General features: G+C 41.8%; 1 protein-coding gene and 1 long non-coding RNA gene across 6 annotated transcripts in view; one reads left to right on the forward strand and one right to left on the reverse strand.

Moving 5' to 3' along the window:
• LOC129682946 (uncharacterized) overlaps positions 1–22,756 on the reverse strand; it is a 100,157-nt gene that overhangs the window by 74,495 nt on the left and 2,906 nt on the right. The gene's annotated exons all lie outside the window — the stretch shown is intronic.
• The window catches only part of Mmp20 (matrix metallopeptidase 20), a 37,110-nt gene that overhangs the window by 11,969 nt on the left and 2,385 nt on the right, over positions 1–22,756 (forward strand). Inside the window, exons 4-8 of the mRNA XM_055615533.1 lie at positions 1,339–1,464; positions 2,597–2,758; positions 3,962–4,100; positions 8,617–8,753; positions 10,122–10,278. Of these exons, the coding sequence (XP_055471508.1) occupies positions 1,339–1,464; positions 2,597–2,758; positions 3,962–4,100; positions 8,617–8,753; positions 10,122–10,278 (721 nt within the window). The remainder of the gene's footprint in view (positions 1–1,338; positions 1,465–2,596; positions 2,759–3,961; positions 4,101–8,616; positions 8,754–10,121; positions 10,279–22,756) is intronic.

The raw sequence follows: 22,756 nt of genomic DNA on the forward strand, positions 1-22,756 counted from the left end.
AACAGGGCTAGTGAGAGCACGGCCAGGGAAGCAGCTGCCGCCAAACCTGATACCCCGGTTCCACGCCAGGAGCCTGCGTGGTGGAAGGAGAGCCGGCTCCCATAAGCTGCTGTTTGGTCTCCACGGAAGAGTGAGTGCACCCACTCACATGCACACATGCAAAGGAAACAAATCTAGAACCAATGAATGAACCAGTAAGATGAAATACAAATACAGGGAGCACCCGCTCACATACACACAAACAAAGGAAATAGATTTAGAACCGATGAACGAATGAATAAAATGAAATAGGAATACAAATTTTAAGTGAACAAAAACCGGGGCAGTGTCACCGGAATTCCGAACAGCAGCTGCTGCCACATTCTTCGAATGGTCTCTTCTTTCTTTCCTGTTGAATTCGTAACACTGGTCACGCTAAATGAAGTCCTAGGTGCTAAGAGTCTCCAGACTGCCTTTACCTTTACATGTGCAGGCATATCAGAATTACAAAGACGTTTTCTTTTGATTTGTTGACACTTAAATTATACTGCACAATTACGATGTGATGCACATTCGGTTTACTAAAACCCTCTTAAAGGAACCAGATTTTGAATTATCTTTCTGCCAACAGGTTCATATTTTACTCAGTGGACCAGGTTGCTATCAAATCTCCCCTCAGTTCTTTCTCCTGTGTAATCTGTGTGTGGTAGTCTACCATATACTGTGTGCTGAGATAAAAACCATTACAACAAAGTTGGCACTGCCTCCTTTGAAGTACAAAATAACCCTTTTTGTTTTTCAACTCCTTAACATAGGACCATAGACATCTTATTAATATACTATTTACTATTAATATGCTTAATATTATATTTATATTCTAAATTACAAATATATATAAATACAATGCAAACAATAAATTATATATTAATATAATATGGTTTTGTTATATTTCTGTTATACTTAATAGTAATATATAATATATTATATTATCATGTATTATTATATTACATATGCTCTATGATAACTATAATAATGCATAATTAATATATTTATAATACTGACATTAATATTTTAATTAATATTAAGGGCAGAGAGATGGCTTGGCAGTTAAGGCCACTTGCTCTGCTGTAACTCCAGCTCCAGGGAGATCTGTTGCCCTCCTCTGACCTCCTGGGGCACTGCGCTCATGTGCAATACTCCCACAGGAACACACACACACACATATACATAGTTAAAAATAGATCTTTAAAAGATGAGTATTGAAAAGTGCATTTAAGGGTCAATGAGAATGTTGCCCACCTTTTTTGACACCTCCCCCAAATTTACTAGGCCTTAATCCAATTAATATTTTCTACTTAGACCATGGGGATTCCTACCCATTTGATGGGCCTCGAGGGACTCTGGCCCATGCATTTGCACCCGGAGAAGGCCTGGGAGGAGACACACATTTCGACAATGCTGAGAAGTGGACTATGGGAATGAATGGTATATATGCACAATTCACCATAACCTGGAAAATATTGTACCTTCTTCTGGGCCTCCATCATGAAACCTTGAGGTTCAACGTCCCAAGCCACCCTTTAACTAGGGGGGCTGGCTAGGAAAAACAAGTAAGCCAAAAATCCAGAAGGGAACCCCACAGGGGATCAGACCTCCCGAGATGATGCTATAGCCTTGCCTGCTCTCTGTTTCTTAGCATTTAAACTACAGAACCAGGCCCTTCCCAATGCAAATCTTGCTTTTTACTCAGGCATACTAGATTCAGGGCTCCTTACCTGTATGTGGAAATCGACTTTCTTCAGAAATGACCCCAGGAAATGAATCTAAGAAGTACGATGGGGGAGGGTGCAAACTTTCCAGAATGCTATGTGGGTCATCTAGAAATCTTCCGTACAAAACATGTGACTGAAAAGAGGAAGCTGGCATACCCACCCACACACTTGAATATAGTCATTAGAATTCCAGCTCTGATGGCATTTAAATTGAAATCTCAATTCCTGGTTCCACCAATTGTTAACTGTAACCATAGGTAAATTATTTCAAGTCTTTGAACCTAGTTTCCTCATGGCATTGATTAAAATGTTAAATGTGTACAACTTAGCTGTAAGAAAACAGATTTATTTTTAAGTGGTAAGGCAATCTTTTTATAACTGAATTCAGCTTTATGTGTTGTCCTTAATCTACCTATAGCAAAAGATAATTTGATCTCGTTGTATTAAGTTCAATTTCTATTGAGTGATTTTTTTTTATTAAAATAATTATAGTACAGAAGGGGTATAGGTTGTAATAGCAGAAAGCAATTCAACTATTCAACTCTTTAGTCAATGCCACCACTGTGCATGGCCTTTTGTTACCCCTCTAGCGTGCATCACTGACAACTGGAAGCGAATTGTTTTACATTCCCCTTTCTGCGCCATGCCCCAAAAGGGCGAAGGGTTGATCTAAAATAGACTGAGGTCAGAAAAGTCAGGTCCTAGAATAGCACCAACCTCTGAAGCCAGTTGTGGAAAGGAGAGAGAACGGATATGCGCATAAGTTCTCCCGTAAGACAAGAGAATGAAAACAACAACAACAAAAAAAAAACCTGTGTTGATGCTTTCTCTCTCATGTTGTCTAGGGTTCAACTTATTCACTGTCGCTGCTCATGAATTTGGCCATGCTCTGGGCCTGGGCCATTCTACAGACCCATCGGCACTGATGTACCCAACATATAAGTACCAGAACCCCTATAGGTTTCATCTCCCCAAGGATGATGTGAAAGGGATACAAGCTTTATACGGTATGCTCTCTTCACCATCTCTAACCCTGAAAGTGACAAGCATTGGGTCTCCAAGTTAGAAAAAGTGGGCTTTTCCAGGAGCTACTTGCCTAGATAAAGATGACTAGTGACCCCACCACAGCCCTGTTTGCTCGTAAAGAGCTTATGTACCAGTTAATTGCATTTCATCTTTCCTGAAATGCTTTTACATCTTCTTTTCAGAGCATTCTGGTTATGAAACAACAACAACAACAACAAAAAAAAAAAAAAAAAAAAAGGTCCATGTGCCGAATTTTCCAAAGCAAATAAAAATGCATGCATTGGAAGATAGAGGATGGTGATTATATTTTATAGTTAACACACACACATTTATAGATAAGTGGTCTCAGCTCCCTAAAAATAGCAATAATGATGCTAATAACTCTACCACTCTACTATATAGACAATCTGATGCTTATGACACAACACGACACTTGCCATCCAAGCCCTTTTCACGGCAAGTCATAACTGAGAGTTCTGAAGGTTAAAGGCAGTAGGGGTCCTAAGACTTTGGGGGGAGGAGGTTCGAGACAGTGTTTCTCTGCTCAGCCTTGGCTGTCCTGGATTCTCCTTGTATCTTAAGGCATTTTAGCTTTCAAATTAATTATGTGTAACAATAAAATAGCAGCCACCTCTTATATAATATCTTCATTAATTCTTTGAGAAATTCCACATATGTATGCAATGCCTTTTGTTCATGGTCACTTCTCGCTCCTATGCCTAGTCACGTGGGCTCCTATAGGTCCCTCCCAACTCCGTGCCATCTTTCTTTACAACCCACTAAGTTCCGTTTGCATTGCCTATATACTGGAACATATTTGGCCTAGTAAAGTCAATGCTCATAGACAAGACTGACTTTTAATAGTTAAGTACTTAACTATTAAATAATTATACTTAATACTAATGCTTAAAATATTACTTAAGTCTCACACGATATTCACAGGTGGATCTTACTATACCTCTCTCAATGTAGCCACGGCTTTAGAAAGTTAAATTATTTGTTTCATATCACACAGCTAACAGCTGGAGATGCTGAGATTTGAACCCAGGTCTGCCTGCCATTGATAGCCAACTTCCTAAGACATTGATATTTGCATTGGGAATGTGTACAGGCTTCTAGAGTTCTCAAGAGTGGAAGTGTACATGCTCTGAGTTGCTGGCATCATTTTACATTTTGAATCCTAGGACCCCGGAAAACATTCCCAGGAAAGCCCACCCTGCCCCATATCCCACATAAGCCCTCTATCCCCGACCTCTGTGACTCCAGCTCATCCTTTGATGCGGTGACGATGTTGGGAAAGGAGCTTCTGTTCTTCAAGGATAGGTAAGGCCAAGATGCCCTGAGGCGTGAACCCATTGCCAAAGAACACCATTGCCTCAATGGCTGAAGCTTATGCAGAAATGCTGCTGTCACTTTGAGCGGCAGGAGGGTGGGCAGCGGGGTCTTAGGGGACACACAGTTGCACAAACAATTGTGGGTTTGGTCTGGGTGCCTTGCTGAGTGCTTTCCAAACAGCTGAAGTATTTATTCCAATTGCTCTGATGGGAGAGATTAGAATTCCCAATGGAGAAGAAATAAAGAAAGTAGTTAAAAGATAGCAATTTGGTTTCCCTAGGCATCAGCCCAAGTGTATCGGGCAACTGTTTGTTATTATGTGCCTAGGGAGGGCTCATTCGATAGTTGTGACAATTGGCTAGCTAGACAGATGAGTGGATGGGTGAATACATGTATGCATGAATGGAAAGCTGAGGATGGATGGGTGGATGGACGGACGGATGGATGGATGGGTGATCAAGTAGATACATGCATAGGTAGGTAGTTCTATTGAAAAGTTCCTCTCAAACTCCTCAATTTCAAGGCCTCCAGGATTATCAGTGTCAGCCAGCTGTCATCATAGATATCTTCTGGCCTTATACTCTGGCTTCTGAGCGAGTCTGACAGTTGTCCTCATGATACCTCTGTGATTCCATGGAAGAAAATAGAAACAGCAACATTCACCCATATTCCTTGCTGAAGAGGAAATTTCATGGTACCAGGAATATATGTGTAAACTTTTTTCTTCATTGTGAAAGTGTTCGTATAGTCCACACTGGGTACCAAGAACTGTCGTACTGTCAAGAACTATAGAAGCAGGATCTGCTTTGGCATACCTCATGAGAGAAAACATTCAAGAAGCAAGCACTGACAGGGCAGGATGTAGCTCCGTCTGTAGAGTGGTTGCTACCATACCCAAAGCCCGGGGTTAAATCCCTACCATCTTGTAAACTGGGCAAGGTAGCATACACCTGTAGCCCCAGCCCAGGGGAGGCAGAATCAGGAGGTTCAGAATTCAAGGTTATCCTTGTCTACATAGTGAGTCTTGAGGCCAGCCTGGGCTATAGAAAACCATCTCAAACATTATTTTCATCATTGCGAGACAGAAGCTCAGGAGGAAGAGCTGTGCTCAGGAGTAAGGACATACTTAGGAGCCAGAACTGTGTAAGGAGTGAGCATGCTCCCAGGAGGTGGAGCTGTGCTAGGAAATAAGTAAGGTCCACGGAGGCTTCCTCAGGAGGCAATGTCTGAGAAACATGTTCTTTATTTTGGGGAAGAGATCATGAAACTATTACTATAAGAATATGTTCATTCAGAAAAGAGAGGCTGGGATATGGTCGCGTGTGTCTATTATCACTTCGGAGCTAGGCAAGAAGATCATGAGTTTGAGGCCTGGAGAGGGGAGGAGGTTAGGAAGAAGAGAAAGAGACGTTAAAATTTATCCAGAATCCTTCTGTCCACGATCTATTACCGTGCTCTACCTGCCATAAGAGCATGGTAGGGACTAGATGGTGTTTCTCACAGCTCTGGAGGTTAAGACGGTACCTCCAAAATAGGTTCCATTCTGGGGTCTCTTTTCTTGGTTTGTACAGGCAGCTGCCATTTCACCAAGAGCTCGATGACCTGTCCACATGCACTTTTCGCACATGAAGGAAGTACTTTCTGTCCTCTCTTTTTTACATTTGTTTACCGATTTCTAATGTGTATGTGGATATGTGCTATGAAATGCCTGTAAGTGTCAAAGGACTGCTTGTGGGGTTGACTCTCTCCTTCCACACTGTGGCTCTCGGGGCCTGACTCAGATCGGCAGCTTAGTGTCAAGCGTCTTTCCCCACCGATCCAACTCATCAGCCTTTGGTGTCTCTATTTATAAGGGCTCTGAACTCACCCCCATGCTTCTTGAGGTAGCCCTGTTTTGTCGGTTTTGGCTTTTTTTTATTTTTGAGATGGAGCTTTGTGTTGTCCAGACCAGTCCCAAACTCCTGAGCTCAGACGATTCTCTTGAGTACTGGGAGTGCTGCTGTTGCCCAGGCAGGTTTGGAACGAAGCTGGTCACTACACTCCACAGTGGGCAACTGAATGTGTAGGAAGCAAAACCTTGTCAACAGTAAGCAGTTTCTGAACAAGCTGGGGCCAAAAATCTAGTTAAAAATCAAACACGTAATGAATCACGGGTGTCTAGCAGTGCTCACCCGTCTTGTATTGTACAGTTTCACCACGGCCTTGGTTCTGAACACACAACATGCACAGCTTGTATGACGTCACAGCGTGCAGTGCCGTGGAAGCTGCCTGGTACCTCTACACAGATCCGAGACTGTTGTATGTTATAAATATCTGTGTCGTTAGTGCATGTACAAAGCTTTCTGCCTTTATAGTAGTTTATGGAAAAACAAAGATTTTAAATGTGTTCCTAGACTCACCCTCCCTCCTATGGAAGTATGAAATTGGCTTTGGGCTGTTCTATATTAGACAAGCAAGCAGCTCATCAGAGGGAAAATTCGTTTTATCCCTGCCAAACAAATTTAAATTAAGATGAAACTCTTTGTGATTTATCACTAGTAAATGCCTAGTTTGTATGGTTATTGTATATGCCTATATACCCAGATTACTTAAATTTTTCTCAGAAGTAAAAGAGTTATACATGGGGGGGAATTTTAAGGGGAAAAAAAAAATCAGATTGGGAGGTAGCTCTATCACTTAGCAAAACCCAGAATTCAATTCCCGGACAAAAACAAAAACAAAAAACAAAAAAAACAAAAACGTTGGATGACATGATCAGATGTACCAGGCTCTATGCTAAGCAGCCAGGATAAAAAGTTGAGTTTGTCACACTACTGCCTGCCTGCAGAGCTCCAGAACAAGACAGAGCAGAGGCCAGAGAGAAGGCTACCAGCAAGTTAGTCTCAAACTGAGTATATTAGAGTTCTAGTAACAAGAAACGTAAATTTCATAATTCATTGCTCGAGTACAGTCTGCTCAGCCTCCAGCATTAGCTGACAAACGTCTATTGAATCTTGATCATGCGCTGCACGGGTATATACCAAGCACACAAAGATAAACAGTGACAACAAATCTCTTATCAGATGGCTGGTTATATCAAAGTCTACTGTTTTTCTTTCCTTAGCAAATATTAGATTACGGACTACTGGCAGCCATCTGCTTCATTACATAGTTCCTATATGTCTCGGCCGGTCCTTTGCCAAGTCTCAATTAGGGGAGGTTACATTTTAAATTCTTTATTCAATTTTAATTCATCTTTTGCTTTAATCTGCTGAATCTATGTTTTATTGTGGTTTTTTTTTTAACCTATGAAATGTAAGTTTTCTTCACCCACTAATCTATGAAAAAATTTTCTAGATAACCAATTCCTTTGGAAATTTACATAAGTAATAGACAGCACTATATAAAATATATCACTCCATGGAATCTGTATATTGTCATAGACTACCTAAAACAGTGTTTCCTGTCTTTGGGCTTAGTGATATTGTAAAAGCCACGGTAGGTCTGCTACACTGGCTACACCTAATTCTGACAGCACTTCCCAGCCTTAGCTATGACAATCAGCATTGTCATCAGAGGACACAAATTTGGAATTAGAATGACTGCTCTGCTTCAGTTTCAGCCTCACATCTGCAATAGTTTAAATCAAGATTGATCCAGTATAAAGATTAAGATTCTAACACCTGGGGGAAGCTCCAAAAACACATTTTGGCTGCCTGCCCAATTAACCATTGCTAAGTTCTAGTACTTCAGAGGACAAGGGTTTAATTTTTGCCTAGACATTTGTTGATTACATTTTCTTTTAGAGATTTTAATTTTGGAAAGATCAGAATAGAATAAGAAGGAGGAATTTGTATGTAGTGATCTTTGTGAGCAGGGGATATGTGTTCAATGAACATCCCATTGCTATACCACCTATGTTTTGAATATTCTCAAATAAATGGAATAAAGTCTCAGAGGTGCTAATACAATGAAAAAGAAGAAGAAACTGTGAGCTTAAAAACTGACACCAGACATAAAAGCATACCTTGGGAATCCAGCACACATGAGGTGGAAACCCAAGCACCAGAAATTTAAAGTCATCCTTACTGAGTTTGAGGTCAGCTGGGGATTTATGAGACCCTGTCTTAACAATAATAATAATAATAATAATAATTATTATTATTATTATTATTATTATTATTGTAATAATGTGTTTCTCTCTAAAACATGGCGAACAGCACTGGGCATTTTATGATGTTCTCTGCCATGTGGCTTGTAATATTTTTTTAGTTTGTGTAATTTAAGATCTCAACCAGCTGGGTGTGGTGGTGCACACCTTTGATCCCGGCATTCAGGGGGGCAGAGGTGGGCAGATCTCTGTGAGTTCGAGGCCAGCCTGGTCTACAAAGCAAGCCCAGGACAGCCAAGGCTACACAGAGAAACCCTGTCTCGAAAAATAAAAAACAAAAACAGAAACAGAAAACAACAACAAAAAAAAAATCTCAACCAATACCTGACGTTGTTTGTTTGGCCCACCCGACAGGATTTTCTGGAGAAGGCAAGTGCACTTGGCGGCAGGCATCCGGCCTAGCACCATCACTAGCTCCTTCCCCCAGCTCATGTCCAACGTGGATGCGGCTTACGAAGTGGCTGAACGGGGCATTGCTTTCTTCTTCAAAGGTACCTACAAATCCCTCAAGGAAGGAAACCCAGGGCCTTGGTGCTTAAAACCAGTCCCTGGCCTCTCTTCTAGAACAGCAGGCACGCTTCAGTGAGATCCTTTAACATGAGTTGATATCCTGGTACAAAGTCAGGGTTATAACAGCTGGCAGCATGCAACCTTCTGTGATTCCAGGCAACAAACCCACAGGAGTGCCATCTCTGGCTTCAGCCCTCCATTGTCTGAGTAATTCTGAGACATTCTCCAATTGCCATGAGACTTCATTTCTCATCTGCAAGGTGATTGGAATAACACCACTCTTGAACACGTGTCTCAGCAATAGATAGCCAAGAAAAGCTTCCCAGAAAGCACCAGCTGTTGGGTTTTGCTAATACATTTTCCCAGGGAAAAGGGTAGACTGTTGTCAACTTAAGTGAAAAACATCATTGCAAGCCACTTATCCCCTCTTCCTCATGCATAGATAAAGGTGACAGGAGGAAATAAACAAAGGATATATGGAAAACATAAAGGTGTTACGTGTAAGAAGACACAATTGTAAATGTAACTTTTATTGGGCAGATATAATTGTCATCTCAGAGACTTACTGCTGAATAAGCTCACCCTTTCTAGTTCTTTCTGAACTCAGGCTGGCTGGGTCAACTCATCAGCTGTCTGGATCAAACTCCTCTCCAGCTGTCTGATTCAAGCTAGCTTCTCCCGGCTTACTACTGAATTGCTCTGCTTGGCCTCAAACCAACTCTGGCGATTTATTCAAATTTCTGGCTTCTTATTATTCTGGGCCTCTCCTGACCTGCTCTGCATGAACTTCAGGAACTGAACAGAATGCACAAACTCAATGTCACCTCTCCTTCCTGTGCGTTCTCATGAGAGTTGGGTATATCGTATCTCTGACTCATTCTGTCAAATCTTTCTCTGATTTGTCACTTTGTCTGCCCCGCAATTAGACATCACTTCCAAACATGTCGGTTTCCTTCTACAAACTGACTTTACCTTCATTGTTTGGGATTAAAGGTGTGTACCAAGGGTGTGTCTATATTCCAGCCAGAGTGTTTAAAGGTATGTCATTCCAGCTGGATCACACAAACCTAGGTCTTTGGATGTGATCTCTTGCCAGAGCAGACATGTTGCTGGATTAAAATTCCTCTACATACAATCATATCAATATTACTGTTTCTCAAGGTATAAATATAGCCTGGCCTCCAGGGAACTTTGAGGTCTATTGCTGTTTGAATTGAATAACTGGATAGTTATATTCACATGAACAAGCCCCAAGTGTGATCCAGAATAGAGTTAATACACTCACTTCACGTGTGAAGTGTATCGGTGAGCGTTACAGAACCATTGCAGACTCTAACCTTTGTTTCCAGGCCCCCACTACTGGGTCACGCGAGGATTCCAGATGCAAGGGCCTCCTCGGACAATTTATGACTTCGGTTTCCCAAGGCACGTGCAGCGAATCGATGCTGCGGTCTACCTCAAGAAGCCTCAGAAGACCCTTTTCTTTGTGGGAGAGGAATACTACAGGTGCGGCTGTTCGACTTTTTATTCTTTACGTGTATTTGATGGGAAGGGGAAACACTTATGCAAAAACTAAGACGGGTGATTTGACAGCAGGCCTGCTGACTTCTCAGCCACAGGGAAGTCTATACCATACAGAACTGTACAGTCAATCACCTGATTGCCTTTAGGACCAATATCCTAAAATTTCAGTCAATTCATTAACTTGGCCCCAGTGGCCTGAAAGAGTGGATATGGTGTCCTAGGGCTCATCACTGCCCAATAGACATGCCTGAGTGGGACAGACTCCACCGCCACATAGAAAAGATCTTAGGAATCTTTGTGATTTGGGCCAAAATAGAGGTGGTGACAAATGGGGTCCTCTTTGGAGGAGAGTTCTGCTTAAAGGAACAGCCTTGCGAAGAAGTCACTCTGCCTATATTAGAGCATAAAGACTTCTCACATGAGGGTGGCTGTATACAGCCCCATGGCTGTGCTGCAGGAGTCTGCATGAGGCCTGGCCAACATCCAGTCACTGCAGGTAGGGCCGCACCGCAGCTACCTGCTAACGTTCTGCCTTTAGTTGAACGTTATGAGAAGCGAGTGGCTCTCTGCCAAGCACCCTCAAAGACCACGTCACCCTTTGTCCTTGCTTCCATCCTCTCCTTGCTGTTGTTCATCTTCATGAATATCAAACAAGAAGCAAACACAAATTCTAAGCAGGTGGCTGTGACAAACACCTGTGTCCATGCTGGGGCTCTGGAAAAATCAGAGGAGCAGAGCTTTGCTGGGAGGGCTTTCATTTCACTTTATGTGCTCTCTCCCTCTCTCTACGTCTATCTATCTATCTATCTATCTCCATCTATCTATCTCTATCTCCCTGTTTTGGGTTTTTTGAGACAGTGTTTCTCTGTGTAGCCCTGACTGTCCTGGAACTCACTCTGTAGACCAGGCTGGCCTTGAACTCAGAGATCTGCCTGCCTCTGCCTCCTGAGTGCTGGGATCAAAGGCATCACTTTATGTCATCTCTCTTACATAACCGTTCACAAAAGAAATTGACAAAAAAATATTCTTTCCTATCTTCTCCTACCTGACTGATATTTTTGTTCTCAATCTGGACCAAAGAAGGTAACAACACAATTGAAGCATATATATAAATATATATTTCACAAGGGTGTTTTGATTATTATTCTTTATAAAAATCCAAATGTGGACACTGCTGACTCTTCTCAGCCGTGGAAAGCCCTGTAGGCACAGCCCAAAGCACAGTGTATGCCCTGAGAGAACCATGGCTGCAAATCCAGCTCTTTTCCTCTCAGAGCTTTTCCGCCTGAAGCATACTCCTGAAAATCATCAGAGGACATAGCAACATCTTCAGGTTAGAGTGTGTTCCTCGGGCTTTCTCTAAGAGCAGCACTGTGCTGAGGAGGCTGACAGGCTGCCGGTCACCTAATTCCCATGGTGAATTTTCAGTGAAGCAGGTGCACAGACACCTGTCTGAGCATGGGGTGAAGAAGTACATGTGAGCGTTGTTCAGCCGGTTTCTCAGTGTTCGAGTGATGTCACTGGAGAGCTTGCCTGCAGCCTCACATTCTGACAGCACCTACCACAATATTCAGGAAAGTATGGCTGAATGGAAGTTGGGGAGGGCAGAAGTCTCAAGCTCTCTCTGAGTTGGATGTTAGGGAAGGAGAGCTGCTCTGATTTAGTGTTCTCTAATGCCCTTGCTGGAACAGTGTCATGTCTTTCAAACTGGATCTCTGACTATACATTAGGAAGAGTCTTTATTTATTTAGTTTGTTTATTCATTCCACATGGGAAGGCACCATGTGGAGGTCGGAGAACAAGCTGCCAAACTTGCTTCTCTCCTTCCACCATGGGAGTCCTAGGGGTTTAACTCTATCTGTGAGGCCTGGATTCAGGTATGTTCATCTGTTGAGCCATCCCACCAACCCTGGGAAGGGTCTTTAGTAATCTAGATGAAGAGAGTTCCTTACAAGGTCTTTTTACTCCTTTCATTTTCGATGGCTGATTTTTCCACTTCTTTGCTGTCTTTCATCTACCAATCGCAGCAGGATGATAGTATCAAGGGATTTTCATGGGGTGGGAGAGCCAGTGTCTCCATCCTCCTGTGTTATAATCAATGGTTTCTGAATTTATGTGGAGTGATTTACATATCCACAGAACCCACCCCCTTTCCTTCACCAGGGCAGTGAGGACACAGGCTGTCTATATGGTGGGCGGAGGCATCACTGCTAGACAGGATACATCTTCCACAGTCTCCTTTCTGGATGCCTGTAATACTGGAAGATACTTTCATTTAAATGTTTTTGATCAAAGGGCAGGCCAATCAGTTTATGTCAGAGGCAGTCCCTGTCCCCATTACTATGGAACCCACTTGGACACTGAACTGCCATAGACTACATCTGTGCAGGGGTTCTAGGTTATCTCCATGCATGGTACTTGGTTGGAGTATGAGTCTCTGGAAAGACCCCTGTGTTCAAATTTTGGGGTTCTGTTGCTCTCTTTGTGGAGCTCCTGTCCTCTCCAGATCTTACTATTTCCCACTTCTTTCATAAGAATTCCATGCACTCTGCCCAACAGTTGGGGGGGAGCAGCCTTACCAGGCCACAGAAGATGACAATGCAGCCACTCCTGATGAGATCTGATAGACTAGGATCAGAAGGAAGGAGAGGAGGACCTCCCCTATCAGTGGACTTGGGGAGGGGCATTCGTGGAGAAGGGGGAGGGAAGGTGTGATTAGGAGGGGAGGAGGGAGGGGCTTATGGGGGAATACAAAGTGAATAAAGTGTAATTAATAAAAGTTAAAAATATTTTTGAGGTTAGTTACTATAGAATAAAGGTAAAATTAAAAATAAAAGCGAAAGTAAGAATAGTAAAGGAAAATTGAAGTTACTTGGGAATGTCTTAAAATAAAACAAAATTCATTATCAAATCACTTCACTAAACCCAGTTATCGGTTATGAGTGCATCCCAGATGCTCTACTGGAATCTTAATACTCAGAAGAACACAAGAGTTTTCAGCCATGACTGTGTGCAGCAGTGCCGAGGACAAAGCTCAGGAGTAATGCACTTCCTTATCAAGCTGGAACCCTTGAGCTCAATCCCCAGAGTTCTTATGGCAAGGCTGAGGTCCTGAGTTCAATCCCCTGTGTAGCAAACACAAGACAAACAAGAGTCAGGAGCAGGAATAATCAAGTTCACCAGCAATGATCAGGCAATCTCTCCATTTCTTGATTTGTAAAGTAGAGGCAGAAACTGTACTTAATTTCACAGACTCACCAAATTGAAAAAGAAAGAAAGAAAAGAATGTATGATGCCTGTCGTCTGATCTGTACCCATAAATCATCCTACAGCAGAAAGTAGACCTATAGATGAATGATTAACAGAAGTTCAAGGGCAAGAGCAATGCTCATGGGAGACGGTGTGGCTTTCAGGGAGCCAGATCAAAGGGGAAACAGGCAGTGTGGCAAAGGTATCAGGAAAGCATCCTCAGGGGAAGTGAAGGCTGCACCCCTGTGAGGGCTGCGTGGGAGTTTCCCAGGCAGGAGTGGGTGGGAGGAGGTGGCTTCCAGGCAGAGAGCTATTGAAGTGAAAGCACCCGAGGCAAGAATAAGCAGAGTGTGGGGAAACCCACAGGTGATTCATTCATCATGATGAGAATGCCAGCCAGAGGAGAGATGTGGTCCAAGACAAGCAGGGTGGAACAGATCGGGGCGGAGCTATGACTCCACCGACACCCATGTCAACTCTGTAGACAAGGGGGCATTGTTAATATCACGCTGTCAGCAATGTGGCACGACTAGAAAGCAAAGCCACAGAAAGCCTATTCAAAGAAGTAATTCCTGACCAAAAATGTTACATGTGGCAAAGCTATGACTTAAACACGAAGAGGGGCCAGGCACGGTGGTACGCGCCTTCAGTCCCAGCCTTGAGAGAAATGGCCGAGTACATCTATCAGGTTGAGATCAGCCTGGTTTACATAGTAGGTTCCAGGACAGCCAGAGCTTCATAGTGAAAGGCGGTTTAAAAGAGACATGGACTGTGGAGCCTACATAGACAGAAACGGAATATTCTCAAATAAACCAAATCTTAGAGAAACTGTGGCTTGCTCACTTGCCTTACAAAAAAATAATGGAGCTACATATGCTGAGGACAAGTGATCCTATGTAACACACACAATTACATGGCACCAGAAAGTGTAATTATGTAATAACAGAACACTATAAATGTGCTTCCTCTTCTATCTTCTCTTAAATGATTTGAAAATCAAAGTAATTAGCATATATGTACATGCATATATACATGCATATATACATGCATATATACATGCATATATACATGCATATACTCATTCTGTGGCCTATAATAGAGACACACGCACATATGTTTGCCACTGTCGGTGTGGAAGAAAAAAGTGTTCTAAGCTGTGGGAGTGACACCAAAGAATAGCACACGCTCACAGACGGTGTTAAACAAGAAGGCTCCCACAACAACGACGACAAAAGGCGCAGATAAATATTTGTGTTCTCATTCCTCGGTGTCATTACAAAAGACGCGACTATATAAAATTATAGTCATAAAAATCATTTACAGTTTGTAATATATGTTGCAAAATCACAAAAAAAGCATAAAACAGAGCTACTTTAGAGGCAAATCTCCATCTCACTTGGATTAAGGGACCGTACATCTGAAGCTCAGTTTGAGGTTTTGTTTTGAGTTTTGAGTGTCCATGTATAAACGTGTTGTGGTTGTTTATGTACATACAGGTCCAGAGGGGTGTGTGTGTGTGTGTGTGTGTGTGTGTGTGTGTGTGTGTCTGTGTGTGTGTGTGCATGCACTTGGAGGCCGGAGCACAGCCGTAGGTAGATCAGACACTGTCTACCTTTTTCTGTTCTTCAGCCTCGCTGGCCTGGGACTTGCTAAGTAGGACAGGTTTGCTGGCCAGTGAGCCCAGGAGCCGTTCTGTCTCTGCCCTCCTAGCGCTGAAATAATGTCAATGTGCCACTGTGCCCAGCTTGCTGTGGAGTGAGCTTAGATGCCCAGATGGGCAAGGCCAGCCTTTTACCAAGTGAGCTGTGGCCTCAGCCCTGGAAGCTGAGCTTTTAAAGTGAAGACATACATGGAATGAGGCATGGTACACAGCATGTCTGTGGCCCTTGCACTAGAAAAGGAGAGGCAAGAGGGCCAGAGTTCAAGGCCACCCACAGCTACATAGTGACTATAAAGCCAGCCTGGCCTACATGAAACTCTGTCTCAAAAACAAAAACCATCAATGAAAAAAAGAAGAAGAAAAAGAAGAAGAAGAAGAAGAAGAAGAAGAAGAAGAAGAAGAAGAAGAAGAAGAAGAAGAAGAAGAAGCTATGCATGGTAAGCCCATGAGTAACCACTAATGAAATAACTTAAGAAAATATTTAAAAAATAAAATAAAGAAAAAAGTTTAAGATGTATAAAAAACAGAAGATGAAACAGAAGCATAAAGCTAACTTCATTAATAATAAATCCAAGTATAGCAAAGATTATCAGATTAGGTTTAAAAATAAAGAAGATCAATCACATGGTGTCTATGAGGGACATGCTATATATTTATTTTTATTCTGCATCTGTCTAATTGTTGGAGGGGAGGCTGGCGTGCCACGCTATGCCTGCGGAGACCATAGGACAACTGCGGGTGTCAGCTCTCTCCTTTCCAACCTGCGGGTCCTGGAGGTGGAGCTCAGGTTGTCAGGCTTGGGAGCAGGTGCCTTCACCTGCTGAGCTGTCCAGATAAAACTGAAACTGCAGCTACGTCCTTTTTCTCTTCTTAAAAACTATTTAGTTTTATTTCATGTGTATGTTTGCCTTGCCTGTTTTTATGTCTGGCTACCAAGCGTTTGCAGTGCCAGTGGAGGACAGAAGAGGAAGTCAGATCCCCTGGGAATGAAGTTACAGGTGGTTGTGAGCCACTATGTGGGTGCTGGGGATGGAACCAGCTCCTCTGGGTTGGAAGCCAGAGCTCTTAACCACTAAGCCATCTCTTTCCTAGTTCCTTTGTAATAGCTAAAGATTACCACAGTATCTGTCAACTGTTAGTCTAACTAAAAGGTTATATAAATCTTTGCTTAATTTTTTTTATTTTGGCTTCTAATGAATTATTTAACCTGTGGACAGCTGGCTTTCTATTGAATTCAGTCTGCTGGGAACAGGTCCTCGTAGATACTATACTATGTCTGTAGATTGTCGTGGGGTAATACGCTTCACTTGTTAAGGTATTTTCATTATAATGGTTATTCAGAAGTTATTCAAGCCTATTTCCGAATAGAGAAGAAGTTTGTCTGGTCTTATCTAAGAGATTATTTTGTATCGTTTCAATCACTGGACTTGGATTTTGGCTTGCCTTGTGGCTACAGCATAGCAAATAAGGCCTTATAAAAAAGGACATTTTGAGCTGGGGTGCGGCTCGGTGAGAAACGTCAAACAGGATGTTTTATGATTGAAGATGAGCATCTAAACAGTCCTCACTCAGATACTCTGTCCTCTGGGTTTTTTTTTTTTTCTTCCCTTCTTGATACAGATATGTTAAATTCCATGTTGCTTTCTTCACTGTAGTCCTATCAGCCCTTGTTTTTTATTATGGAGGCCATGTTGACACACAAATACATCCACCTGATGACGTGAATCTTTAAGTCTCATGATTTGTTCCTACTTTGGGACTACATGATTTTTTGTTCTGTCCTTACAACTGTTCCTTCTTCTGTTAGTGCCTAGCATACATTTTTATGCACATTAACCTCAATTTTTGTTGCTTTATCGTCTGACAAGTGGCTAACAGACACAAATTTTTGTTTATTGTTTTTCTTTTTGTTTATGGGAGGTTGTGTGTGTGTGTGTTTTTAGACAATGTCTCTCCATGTAGTTCACGTTAGCCTCAAACACTCAGCAATCCTCCTGCCTCAGCCTCCTAAGTGCTAAGATTACAAGCATGTGCCACCATGACCAGCAAGTGTTTAATTTAAATATAAAACGCATTTAGTTGAAAGTAACGATAGCAAAATCTGTCCATATTGTTTTTGAATTATTGATACTTGTGTCTCTGCTGTCTTGCTTGGCAGTTTCTCGCCACCTAGACTCTGCTTACTTTGCCTGGACTTGCCTTCACAACTCCAGAGGTCACTAACCATGTTTGGCGGTTGTCACAGAGATCTGAATATATTGTGCACAGTGGAGAGACGTCAGTGCCTGTGTTTTTGGCAAATGATCTTTAAAAATAGTAGACAGTTTTCGTAGTGACCAACCATTCCTTAATAATGTTCCTTGGTGCCTCTAATCCCAGCACTTGGAAAGTTCACATGGAGCAGCCCACAGCCTCCTGTAACCCTAGCTTCAGGGGATCTGATGCCCTCTTCTAAATTCCACAGGCACGCACACATACATGCACACATATGCTCAATTAAAATAAAATAAACCTTTAAAAAGAACAATTTCGCAAAAATTTTTAAAGATTTATTTTTTTATTATTTACACAATATTCTGCCTGCACGTACACCTGCATGCTAGAAGGCACCAGATCTCACTATAGATGGTTCTGAGCCACCATGTGGTTGCTAGGAATTGAACCGAGGACCTCTAGAACAACAGCTAGTGCACTTAACCACTGAGCCATCTCTCCAGCCCATACAAATTCTTATAAAACAAAATTTACCCTAGATATTTCAAATTGAAATAATACTAAACAAATAATTTCATAACGTTAGAATTTCATTGGAAGGGTTAGTTCACAAGTGACTTCTACCAAGACATTTAAAGAAGAACTAATACTAAATGTTCACAAACCTGTTCATAACTTAGAGAAAGGACCAACCCACCTAGCTCACTACATAAGCCAGCAAGTCCCTGGCACCAAAATCAGGCAAAGGCATCATGAGGAAACAAAGCTTCAGACCAACATTTATGTAAATATTAATCCAAAAGTGCTCAGGAACTGTTTAAAAATAATTATACACAAAGATGAAGAAGGAATTTTAATGGTAATGTAAGATTATGTTAATATCCAGAAATTAAAGTGTCATGGTTTATGCTGACAGAATAAGAAAAACCATGAGATTGTATTCCTAGGTGCAGAAAAAGTGTTTGGTGAAACCCAGCACCATTTTATGAAAGAAAGAAAACATGACAGTAATAGAATAGAAATAGAATAGAAGAGAACAGAACAGAACAGAACAGAACAGAATAGACTAGACTAGAATAGAATAGAATAGAAGAATAGAGAGAAACTTCCTGAACTAGAAAAAGGGAATCTGTACCCAGCCACAGCTGACAGCTGACTAAGCAGTGGATGACTGACTAAGATCAGAAACAGAACAGCCATCCCCACTCCTCCCACTCCTGCTAAGTGTTTACAGGAGGTGCCAACAAGGACAATTAGGCAAGAACAAATGAGGTTAAAGTCATCCAGAGTAGAAAGTCAAACTAGTTCTCTTTGTGTGTGATATAATTCTTTTAATACAAAAACATAATTTAAGACTCAAAATGAAACTATTAAAACAAGTGCATTCCACAAATTTGCAAGAATGAAAAGGAAATAAAATGAATTGTGTAATATAGCATCAAAGAAATATTTTTTTAAATATTTCTGGGGCTGGAGAATGGCTCAGTGGTTAAGAGCACTGCCTGCTCTTTCAAATGGACCTGGGTTCAATTCCCAGCACCCACATGGTAGCTTACAACTGTCTGTAACTCCAGGTCCAAGGGATCTGACACCTTCACACTAAGGCACATAAAAATAAAATTAAAGAAATTTTTAAAATATTTCTAAATATTTAAAATTTTTAAATTTTAAATATGAACTAAAAAAGTTGAAAAACATGTTGTCTAAAAACTGAAGTATTGAAAAAAATATATGCAAGCTGTAAATGGAAGGGCTTCAGGCTGTCTGTAGGTGGACTGTCTGTGGGCTGTGAGCCTTCATGGTTTGAAGACCTCTGCACTTCCCGAATTGATTTGCAGCTTGAGCACCATAACAGTGTCATTTGCTGTTTTGTAGAAAGTGACAAGTTGAACTTCAACTTTACATGGAAATTCATAGGTCCATGGATAGCTAAACCATCAGGGAAAGAAGAAGGAATGAGGATAATTTATATTCACAGTACATTTTTTTCTGATTTCAAAACTCATTAGAAAGAAAGAGCAAGCAAAGAATGTGGCCGTTATAAGGACAAATACATCAATGGGATAAAGTTTGGACTCTGGAGTTTGACCCAGATGGTTGTGGTAAGCTGGCTCAGAAAGTGCGGAAGAAATTGGTGGGGGAGCAATATTCTTCTCTGAAAATTGTGCTGGAGCGAGTGAAGAGCCGCCCAGAAGAGCCTGGACTCTTCACAGCATGAATGAAATTAAGTTAAAAGTGGTTAAGTACCTCACATATAAATGCTAAAATGAGAAAAACTTTTAGAGAAAAATGTAAGTTCAGTTACTTTGGATCTGACACTGGGTTCTTTGATTCAACCTCAGAGAGAGAGACAGAGAGAGATAGGGAGACAGAGAGAGAGGCACCAAAAGGGGAAACCAGGCAGACTGAACTTCATAAATTTATTAAGTTTTCTGCTTCAAAGGGTACTAGCAAGAAAGTACGAGGAAGCACAGAGAGAGGGGAAATGCAGGCCACATATCTGATAAATGACTTGTGACTTAGATCTCAGTCCAGTTAAAATATGACAAAAGGACCTGACTAGATACTGATCAACAAATATGTGCAAATATCCAAGTAACACATGGACGGCTAGCATCCATGTCATTGGATGAAGGTGAACCAAATCACAAGATGTCATTCATACATGTTAGAAACTCTGATCAAAAAGCCAAATCCTAATGCGTGTGGCTGAGAATGCAGGGAAGTCAAAGCCTTCGTACAACTGCTGATGTAATGGAGAGTCAATAGGACCACACAGGAGATTGTCTCCCATACCTAAGAAAGTTCAGTGGAACCATATCGGATCCAGAATCACACCCACCAGCCTGTTCTTAAAAGAAGTAAGTATTCATGGCAGCATCCCTTAATAATTAAGTGGAGGAAACCATCCAAATTACCTTTAAGTGTCGAGTTGGTGGATAAAATGTGATAAATTCATTCAACTGGATTTGGTGTGGCCATGAAAATGAAGGAAGTATGGACGATGCTACAATACGTGTGACTCTTTGAGGAATTCACTAACAAAAAAGAAGCAGCAGTAACGGGCTATTGTGTCACATGCTGCAACCCCACTACTAGGGAGGTGGAGGCAGGAAGATCGGGAGTTCAGCTACATAGCCAGCTCAAGGCCTAGGCTCCATGAAGACCCTGTCTCAAAAGAATAAAGGCAAGCCACCAAAAGCCTTGATAAACCTACATTTTAAATACAGGACTATACGAAGTTAAACAAAAGCTCAGGGGCTTTGCCAATGACAGTCTTCAATTACAAATGTGGAGACGAAGGTCCGTCTGAAAATCCTATAGCTCTGCACTGTGATATCACTAAGTCCTTGGCGACAATTTATGGCTATATCCTTTAATCCACATTAAATGACAACGCAAATGTTCATGAGCAAAATAATCAAACTTGCAGAGAACTATTTATAATTTAGTATCCAGGTTTTATAGATAAGACTTTAGTGATAAGAAAATATAGCAGGGATTTTATCAGATTATCATAAGTAGATTATCAACAAAAATATTTTCTATGATATTCAGATTCTGCTAATAGTCATTTTGATTACCCATCACATGGCAGGAATCATATTGTAGTTTCTCAGGTTTTCTTCACTCTGTCTCTCCCATCTGCTTTCTCAGCCAGCTCGAGAAGTATGTGCTGCTGCCTTTGTTTAACAGTTTAAAAGGTTGTGTCTCTGAGAGTTTAAATGATTGGCTCAACTTGTCACCCATGATATCAGCAAGATGGCTGAGCAGTTAAAAGCATGTGGCTGTCTTCAGTCCCCAAGAACCACATGGGAGAAGGAGAGAACAGATTTCTAGCCTACACATACACACACACACACACACACACACACACACACACACACACACACACACACAATATCCATCAATCAGTCAGTCGAATGTAAAGGTAGATGTTAAGCTAACCCAGCTAGGAAGTAGCCCTTTGGAATCTATATCTCATGTGCTATGGATCCAAATGGAACGGCCTTCTCATCTGCCAGATACGCTTGTGCTTCAGTCCCTTTCAACATTTACCTATTGAGTCAAGAAGCCCAGGATTCTTGCTGTGTATAAATTCTTCTGTAGTCCTATATTGGCAAAGTCCTCAGCACATCAGTAGCTGCCCTTAACCCTTGCCTGGCCTGTTTCTCAGGAACACTCCCACCATCTTTCAGCCCTCCATCCACCTTGTTTTACTATTGACTAGAGCAAAATGTGACCTGCTGACATGGATTTAAAGACTGAAAACTAAGCATGGGACAAAAGAAAAAAAAAAAAAAAAGCAAGGACATGCTTCGAAAGAGAGATTAAGAACTGAATTTGTTGTAAATTTAGGATTCCAGATCAAATTACAGAATCTGCTAGACCTCATACTAAAAAGCCAGAACCACAATTTTTGACCTTAGGATCAAAATAAACCACAATGTCTATGACAGGAGTTTGTCTTGGGTCCCACATAAGGCAGAGGATGATGGCATATAGCATGTGTGTGAATTGTCTTAGTCTCATGGCAAATCTTTACCAAATGAAGGCTTGCAGCTCAGAGCATAGTCTCATGTTTTCTCGATTACACAGAGGATAGATAAGTGTCAAAAAGCCAAACTCAAAGCCATCTATCTAAGGGATGATGCCCTCTGCTCCATCAATGCAGTTCCCAAATATCTGTCCACAAAGGGCAAGACTGTCACCATGTTTTCACAAGTTAAGAGCAGCACCGCACCATACAGGCGGAGGAGCATCCTTTGTCAGCACAGGAAAGGTCACTGGCAAAAACTCTTTTCTTCTCAGCTTATATCCTTCCTGCCTTCCTGTGTGATAGAATCTTTTCTTGTGAAATAATGAGGGAAACAGGTAGTAAGCAGGTAATGTGATGATGTTTTTACTCGGCAAAAGGAAGAGAAGGTAACTTCATGTGGTGACAGAACCCTGGTCCTGTCTGCATAAAAGGTCTCATGGACTCTGAGTACATCCTGGTTCATCTGTCCATCTGTTGATGTGCTGGGAGAGTTCGCTCTTCCCCCTGCCCAAAGCACTCCACAGAACAGCAGAGCTCTCAGTCTCTTCAGCCTGAGCACTCTTTGGGAAGGCTCTGTTCCTTCTCAGATCTCGGCAGCTGTTTTCCCCTGACCCGTGTGGGCAGAGGCACATTTCAGGGGATGGTAAGCATAATCTGCCATAGGAAACTACCCAGTAACCCAGGAAAAAGAAATTATCTGAGCTACTAGTAAGGTGTACACATGGGCCCCAGCTTGGAGCCATTTGCCCGTGAAGAAGGGACTTTCTCGTTCTTTAAATGAAGTCTCACTCAAGAGT

Source organism: Psammomys obesus, unplaced genomic scaffold (assembly GCF_907164565.1).
Source record: "Psammomys obesus unplaced genomic scaffold, mPsaObe1.curated_primary_1811, whole genome shotgun sequence".
In the NCBI taxonomy this organism is placed as follows: Eukaryota; Metazoa; Chordata; class Mammalia; order Rodentia; family Muridae; genus Psammomys; species Psammomys obesus.